This window comes from Dermacentor variabilis, chromosome 9 (assembly GCF_050947875.1).
Source record: "Dermacentor variabilis isolate Ectoservices chromosome 9, ASM5094787v1, whole genome shotgun sequence".
Lineage (NCBI taxonomy): Eukaryota > Metazoa > Arthropoda > Arachnida > Ixodida > Ixodidae > Dermacentor > Dermacentor variabilis.
The window spans coordinates 75,481,865-75,490,706 of record NC_134576.1 but is presented as its reverse complement, the minus strand read 5'-3'; the positions used below and the strand labels follow the sequence as shown (position 1 = coordinate 75,490,706).

At 50.2% G+C, this 8,842-nt stretch overlaps 1 protein-coding gene across 1 annotated transcript; it reads right to left on the bottom strand.

Moving 5' to 3' along the window:
- Positions 1-1,984: 1,984 nt before the first annotated feature.
- Positions 1,985-8,781, bottom strand: LOC142558067 (uncharacterized). Its single transcript, XM_075670230.1, has 3 exons — positions 8,394-8,781; positions 7,226-7,358; positions 1,985-2,212 (listed from the first exon to the last, which is right to left on the bottom strand). Exons 1-3 carry the CDS (start codon positions 8,494-8,496, stop codon positions 2,068-2,070), a joined length of 381 nt encoding a protein of 126 aa, XP_075526345.1. The 5' UTR covers positions 8,497-8,781; the 3' UTR covers positions 1,985-2,067.
- Between the last annotated feature and the right edge of the window lie 61 nt (positions 8,782-8,842).

Below are 8,842 nucleotides of genomic sequence, written 5' to 3'. Positions count from 1 at the left end.
GGGTCAGTCTGGAGGTGCCGTCTATGTGAAGCCGAGGCCGAAGAGGTGTGTTGCCTCCGCCGGAGGGCCTTCAAGGTCCAAACACCCAGCATCGGCTCAACCCCCAGGATCCCCTTTTCCCCAGACACGGCTAAGCCGCGCACGGCTACACGCGGGAGGGTCCAACCCTCGTGTGCTCGTGTACGTGGTGTCGCAACACACCAAACGCCTGCTGACGCAGACGCCCCTGCGGGGCATATATTATCTGCCATGTAAGGAAATAATAAGCTGTTGTAGTGAATAACCAAGCCTCACTAGCGCCGTGCTTTTATTCTCTTCCCCTACTTTCCACGCCTCAGAAATCTGAGCTCGGCAAAGACCCTTAACTGCTCCCTTCTGAACACAATGGCACGAAACCGCTACCCACAGCGGCAGCTGTCAAGTACACCGTACCAATGTGCATGGGTCAGCCGGAGTCATTGCATGTGGTACCGCACAGACGTGTGGCGATGTTCCGACGATTAGCAGTCGTGCATAGTGTTGTTGACGTGCATAAATTGTGTTGCGATGGCTTAGAACGTGGTCTGACTGTTCGCAGTCTTTGTGTGTGTACTTGATAAAAGTCTCGCTTTAGCACGGCGTTCTTGTGCATGCGTGTGGTGTGTGTGTGTGTGTGCATGTACGTGTGTTTGTGCGTGCGTGCGTGCGAATTACATATATAAAGTTACACCGTGCACGATCCTCCCACGAGCGTCACCGTATTATTGCGATAGCAGTTATATATACATGCACTCAAGGCACGGAGTAAGACATATAGGAGGTGAAACTCCCGTCAGCGCGAGCGAGCGCGGGCGACCAGATAAAGTCACAATTGTTGTATGCGCCGACGGGGCCATATACAGTGGCGGCGCCATGCGGCGCGTCGTAGAAGCCGCAGCGAAAAAAAAAATGCAGTGCCCGGGCACGCGGCTCCGGCCACTCCGGCGCGCTCTCAACGGCGGTAATTTCTTTCCATGCCGCCAGGCGCCGCCAGCACGATAACGGCTCCGCGGGCTTGTGACCTTTTCTGGTCGCCGCAAACTGCGGAGTTTCCACTCCTAAATATTTCTTACTCCGTGACTCAAGGCAAATTTCTGCCGTCGCCGTGAGGTTCCGCACAAAGCCCAAGGGCGATAAAATCGTCGCCGCGCGCCGTATGCTGTATGTGCAAGTGAATGCGTGCGAGGGAAGCGCGCCGTCTTCCGTCGCGCGCGATGCTCCCGGACGGCGGCGGCGGTAGGGAAGTGGGGAGGAGGGGGGCGTGGGTTTACTTTGGACTGCACGGGGCGGCCGCGAGCACGCCCGCCTGGGCCGCTATCTTGAAAGTCATCTGCGACGGGGACAGAGTCCGCCGCGCGCTGTGTTTCCGCGGCTTAGTTCGTTCGAGACGCAGCGCGAAGCTCAATTCGCTCGCTGCTGCTGCCGCGCTTGCTCACTCTATCGTTTTGACAGCAAGTTTCCGCGGTCATCGAGTGGAATGTGTTCATGTTTGCTTGTGCGCACGTCACACCACGCTTGTTAATTTAGTTAGCATGTCTATATTTTCAAGCTTATACGGCCGATAAATTACTATCCTTACTTGGTATAGCTGTCCACTAATTTGCTATCGCAATCGATGCTTTGTCTTCCGCGTGAAACTGCTACTTTATTTGGCTCGGCCGATAAAATGGCACAAACGCGTCAAAGTATTCTGAAATCCATGACTTGGTTACAACGTACCACGAGTGTGGCTCGTGCGCGAAATTCAAAAGAAGAAATATTTGCATTTCCTGTTAACAACCCGTCATTTGCCCGACCTGCTAATCACCACATTTTTACCCCGACAAATGAACGCGAATCGAGACTTGAAGAAGTGCGTCACCAAACTGAAACAACTTACCGTTGTCCTTTGGTATTCCTTTAAGAAGGCAAGTACCGTTACCAGGCTACTGTTATTTAAAAAAATCTACTCTGCCGTGGAGTTGTCAGTCCTTTTATTTACGCTCTCTCGGTATACCAGCCGGAAGTACTGAAAGACAACGTCACTTTAGGCTCCCCGCCTGCACGGGTTTAATCTTCCCGGGCACTTTCGGGGGCTGGTTCCAAAGTTTTCGGTTCATGGCTACACCAAGGTATTGGACAGCAGGCAGGAAACGGAGCTTCCCTTCCGGGCTCTGTTTTGCATTGTGCCCCTTGTGTTTTGACTGGAACGCACCTGCGTTTGAGATTTGAGTTAGTGTGCGACCGACACCATCTCCGACGACGCCTCCTACTTTGTTGGAGCGCAGGCAGAACAACGCACATACGTAAAGGCATGTTAGGCAAAACGCCCTTTGAATCAGCACGGAAAACAACGGCAACACTACAAGAAAGTCGCAGTTCCGCAAGAAAGGCGAAGCATTTTATTGCGATAACAAATTAATAAACAGCTATACGAACCACGGTTAGTAGTTTTGTCGACTGCATGAAATGCTTACTAACATTCACTCACTAACTGAATCAACGAGCTCGGTGTCACACACCCACAGGCAAACACGAACACATCTCGCTCGATGACCGCGGAAACTCGCTGTCAGAACGCTGGTGTGATAAAGAACGGCAGCAGCGGAGATCGAGTTCCCAATTAAGAGACTTTAAATTATGGGGTTTTACTTGCGAAAACCACTTTCTGATATTGAGGCACGCCGTAGTGGAGGACTCCGGAAATTTCGCCCTCCTGGAGTTCTTTAACGTGCACCTAATTCTAATTACACGGGTGTTTTCGCATATCGCCCCCATCGAAATGCGGCCGCCGTGGCCGGCATTCGATCCCGTGACCTCGTGCTCAGCAGCCCAACACCATAGCCACTGAGCAACCACGGCGGGTAATTAAGAGGCTTAGATGGGCTAGTTGGTTGCTGGCTTGAAAGATGGTGAGTGAGTGAGTGAGTGAGTGAGTGAGTGAGTGAGTGAGTGAGTGAGTGAGTGAGTGAGTGAGTGAGTGAGTGAGTGAGTGAGTGAGTGAGTGAGTGAGTGAGTGAGTGAGTGAGTGAGTGAGTGAGTGAGTGAGTGAGTGAGTGAGTGAGTGAGTGAGTGAGTGAGTGAAGAAACTTTGTTGTGAATGCCTGCAGAACGGTTAGCCTTTCCCTGTTAGGGAGGCGTCACCGTGACGCGACCATGACGTATTCGCGGCGTGTGGCGCCTCTACTTCGGCCGCGGCCGCACTATTCCCTTTGGTCGACCGCGCTTGCCCCTCTTTTGGGGTGGCAGCCTCCCTCCGGTTTCGCTCGGTCGTTGCCTTTCGAGGGCCGCCGAGATCTGCTGGACGGCCTGGGTTTGGGCACCTTGGTCATAGCACCCCGTTGCGGCCTCGAGCCGCGGCGGGATCGTTGTTATCGTTGCAGCTTCGTGCGGATTCTTAGCACAGTCCCAAAGGATGTGAGCTGCAGTGGCTCTTTCCTTTCAGCACACACAACACAAATCACTTCATAAACACTTGGACACGCGTGCCTCATCAGCACCGGGGTGAATAACGACCCCGTTTGAAGTTGTCGATATAAAACTGCCTCCTTACGGGTCAAGCCCGGATGAGGTGGCGGCATAGTCCTTCGCTCTAGTCGGTACCATTTCACAATTTCGTTGTAGGAAGTCATTTTGTCCTTGGTTTCCCACCACCACGACGGGTCGGCTGTAGTAGCAGCGGCACGGTTGGTTAGCCCTCGCGCCACCGCGTTCGCCGTCTCGTTGTGGTTAGCGTTGCCGCGATCCGACACATCACTGCCCATGTGGGCCGGAAACCACTTTATCACCACACACCGACTTTCACTCGCGAGATCGACCCCACGCAACACACGCGTGGCTTCACCACACACCCTTGCTCTGGCGTAATTTTTCACTGCCGTCCTAGAATCAAAGAGCACAGTCGTGCACTCGGGGTCGGCGATGGCCAGAGCAATGGCCACATCCTCGGCTTGATGCGCCCCTCGAGTCCGCACACTCGCCGCTGTTCTCGTTGCACCGGTTGATGCCCCAACGACTGCAGCGGCGAATGCCTTTAACCATGAAATATTTAACCATGAAATTTAACCATGAAAAATGGTTAAATTTTTTTTTAACTATGGGTTTTACGTGCCAAAACCACTTTCTGATTATGAGGCACGCCGTGGTGGAGGACTCCGGAAATTTCGACCTCCTGGAGTTCTTTAACGTGCACCTAAATCTAAGTACACGGGTGTTTTCGCATTTCGCCCCCATCGAAATGCGGCCGCCGTGGCCGGGATTCGATCCCGCCACCTCGTGCTCGGCAGCCCAACACCATAGCCACTGAGCAACCACGGCGGGTTAGATGGTTAAATCGGCGCGTGCAAGGACGGCGGGGACAAAGAAAGAATCTACAAAGGACAATCGCCAAACTTCAACTGAGCTTTACTGCAGAAAAGGATTACCCGGGCTGAAGTTTGCTGCGCAGAAACATTGAAATAAAACGGAGCCATGGCACACGTTGTCAACGCAATCACAACAGATGCATCATCCATGTGATACATCCCTACAGAGCAGCCTGACCTGCTCGAGATTAAAGCAGTCATTCACCTCCCGCTACGCTTCGCGTTCGCTCTGTCTTCCTTCGCTCTGCTCCTTCGCTCCGTTACGCCGAGGGACGCCGACGCTCAACGCAGGAACGGGAGCCTAGAGAGCTGCACTCTAAAACGCACGAAAGAAAGGCACCATCTAGGTGCGTATGCCACTAACTCACATGGAGCGGATCACCAAGCAACTGCGTCTTATAATCTAACAAAGAGATAGACGGTTCCGAAAGGCAGTCATCGCGTATCTTTTGTATATGAAAGGTTTCGGCAAGTTTCGCAGACCCTTTTAGAGTGTCCAGTTCTGGTTAAGTTGTTGACTTCTTGCTTACTGATAGCACAGGCTCTTGTAATGCTATAAGTCTAGACGTATCAGATTTATTCTGTTCTCTCCCACATGACTAGTTGACGATGTCTGCGAAGGTGGGCATCAGTGAACACAGTGATGAGGTTGCCCTCGTAGACAGTCGCTTAGTAACCGTTGATACCTCTTTAGACGTTTATTTGGTTATGTTTAGGAGGTACAGTGACTCTTTTCACCATGTCAACCTAATGAAGACATCCAAAGAGAGTTTCCGGTTTAAATTTCACACGTGAGTCGTCCAAAAAAAATCAGTTTCTGGACTTAGGTATTTTGTTTTTCAACCAGAACATCTGTGCTGGTCTTTTGCTATAGGTAAAAAAAATCTATTTTAGGTCATTCGTTAGGCCATTCTAAGATGATAAAGAATTTCATTGCTTTAAATTCTCTATATTGAGCCCTCACGAAGTCGCTTGCCCACACAGTTTACGACAGCTTTCAGGAGCAGTCGGCCGTCTCAAAGACGTACGTTTTCCTGCTCTTGTGCTGGTGTTGGAGTCTGATAGACTCATCAAAAGGGTAAAATCCCATCATTCAAGTGAAACTGACTTAATTGGCGAAAAGAAAAAAAAACGCAGAAAAGTTTCAGTCATGTCATATGTTCATGAACTATCTCATCGCTTCAAGAAAATTGCCGAAGTTTTTAATGTTGGACGTTGTTTCTTTTTTTCTACCAACGAAAAAGGTGAGAAATCGTGCACCGCGACTGAGAGGAAGGCAGTTAGGATAGCCACTGCCAGTTGCTCTGTAAAGCATCGAAACCGTTCTATTTCTTGCGCCGTTGGCGGCGTTTACAATAGCACACTCCATCTCTCGCGGAAAAGCCTACTTTGGGTAGACTGGCAACAGCAATAATTACTTTACAGGGAACCCCGACTTCCTTTCTATCAGCGCTTTGTTAGGCGCGTGGTTGTAGCCTTAATTTACTGGCAAAACTATATAGACGATATTCGATCGTGTCCCAACCCCGCTTCCCCCGTGCTGTTTTATTGCGAAAGCAACCGTATGGACACACCGGGCGCATTTATATACCGTCGCCGTGAGGTTCTGTATAAAATCCAAGGGCGATAAAATCATCCCCGCGCGCCGTATGATGTATGTGTGAGTGAAAGCGTGCGAAGGTGAGCCGGCGATAGCTGCTCAATCTTGCGCGCGCGAGCGAGGAAAGCGGGGAGGAAGCGCGACGGAACAAGCTCCGGGGGCAGGGTATAGGAAGTGGGGCGCGTTGTACTCCGGGCCGCTGTATATCGAAAGCCATCCGCGACGGGGCCGGAGTCCGCCGCGCGCTGTTTTCACGGCTTAGTTTGCGTTGGATAAGAGACGCAGCACGAAGGTCAATTCACTCGCTGCTGCTGCAGCGCTTGCTCGCTCCAGCGTCTTGACAGCGAGTTCCCGCGGTCATCGAGGGGAATGTGTTCATGTTTACTTGTGCGCGCGTGACACCAGGCTTGTTAATTTAGTTAGTAATTTAGAGGAACTTGCACAGATCGTGCATATATATATGAGAAAAGAAAGGCAAAAATAAAGAAAAAGTATTCCCAGTCAAGTTTTTATTTATTTAACTTATCACATACCCACAAAGCCTATCAGAAATGTTAAAAAGGGGGGACGGGGGGTCACACAGACGTAGGAAAATAAAGCAGGTCACATGACAAGCACGGGGGTTTTACATACATAACCGTTTAGAGCGCACTCGTGCAAAGGTGCACACACAGCTGTCAACCAATGACAACCGAAAAATAAACAAGATGTGCACGTTTAGCATCTCTTGCGTAAAAGCGAAGCCTGAGCACGGTCTAAACACAGCGTAAAAAAATACATAACGTTTCACGGGTACAACTATAGTGGAGTAAAATGAAACTCCTTTTGTTATCACGAGACGAGAAAAAAAAGAAGAAATAGATCGATAGACGGGGAATCATCACATGTCGGATGTTTCTTTCGTGAACTGCTGACAACTGGAAGCCTACACAGTTCTTCGGGCTTCTTAATTCGCAATCATAGCGGTGTACAGCTTATTTGAACGTTTTTGTGCCGCTCAAGGTACATCATACGCTCCATAGGCAGCAGGCTCAGAGGATACGTGGCCCAGAGGGCTAATCCGGCGCACGGACAATTGCGAAGTAGCACGGCAAACGGTTTACCTACGGCACGAAGTCCACAAAAAGTTAAGGACAGTGTATAACGCGTACGCCTGTATATCGTTCTCGGCAATGTGCGCTGTCTCTGTAATCATCTGCTCCGTCGGGTTCTGCGAACAGGTTTCCGCAAGTGCTACTCAAGTGCCTTTAAAAAGGTTGCTCACCCTTCGGCGACGACCACCTGTTTCTCGGCCAAGCACACGAACGACATGCAAGGGTCGATACCACCAAAGATTTCCTTGTCCTTAATCCTCACGACTTCGTTCTTGCTCGCTGTCGTCTGCAGTACGCAGTATCCTTTGGAAAGAGCGACGTGCGCCGTAAACTGTCATGCCTTTGGCGTACTTTGCAGACAACAACAAAATTTTGTGTAAAATGCAGTGATCAATGATTATTAAAAAAAAGCTTGTCTTTATCTCATTAGAATAGACGACAATTCTTTACATGTGCGGTTTTTGAACCAGTTCAATCAGCAATCATATGCATATTTACCGGGCGGGAAGAAGACACTTGCTTCCACCCCCCACTCCACAGTCGAAAGAAGGGGGGGGGGAGACGGACGCCTCCCATAACGCGGGGAAAAAAAAAAAGAAAATCCTCTTAACACGAACCACACATTACAGAGCTTGCGCGAGAATTACGAGGTGCGTGTCGCCGGCCGCATTTCCTCCCTTATCCAGGCAACATTGACAGTTAGGAGACCGGCCTGTTTGACATTACAGAAATGTAATCTACTACTTGCAAAACTGGCATGATTAAACACGCACCTTATCGCATAAATGCTTCTTTTTAAGGGATTTCCGAGCAGTTTCGCAACGCTTTGGTCTCTCTGCTCACGGTAAGACCTACCCCCCACGTGCATAATGTACTAAATCTATAGCATATATTTTTTTTTCGCCATCATCAGCCAATTGTTTTTCCACTGAAGCACGAAGACATCTCCCACTAAGCTCCAAGTACCCCGATATGCACCGTACGATTTCCTCCTATGCGTGCAAGATCAGAATCTCATATCTACTCTCTCACCGATCATAAGATACTGACAGCGCCAGCTGTTACGTCTGTTTTTTTCTTGGCCTAGGCCATTTAGTGCGCTGTTTATCCGTCACCATAGAGGTATAAAAGCCGCGCGAAAAGTGCCCTAATATGGCCACTGCGGACCGGGAACTGCCGTGCCACCTATAAATGAACTACGTTTTTTTGGTCGTGCGTGGCATTATTCTTCGAATCTTTGCCGATTCGCGCCCCGAATCGTTCGTGTTTTAAGCAGTTTCCGTGTTACCTGTAGCAAACTAGCGTTTAGTTCAGATGGAATGGGAGCGTTCGGCTTACCTTCATCCACGCTCACAGGTATGATGCCATTCGTTTCGTCACCGGGCGTCGCGTAAGCGGCCGCCAGCGTCAGTGCGAAGTGGTAGGCGGTCGCCGGCAGCATCTCTGGCGAGTACGCGCCGTTGGATATACGAGCGAGTTCTCACATATCTGCACGCGAGGCTTTCTATACGGTGTACAGCCATCGCAGCGGAGGCAGCTCCCTTTCTGTATATGAATAGAACGTATGGGAGCGTCGCTACGGAAGGAAGCTTGGCCGTGCGCTGCGGTGAAAGAGACGAGTTTGGTGGGATATTTAGCTGCCACTTCGCCACCGCTTGCGTCTTTCTATTCAAGTGCAAGCGATATGGAGAAATGCCATCAATATTCCTGATACTTGTGATGGACGTTCGGGTATTGACACATATAGATATGTTGTCCTCCCAATTCGTAAGAAAGAGATTACTCGC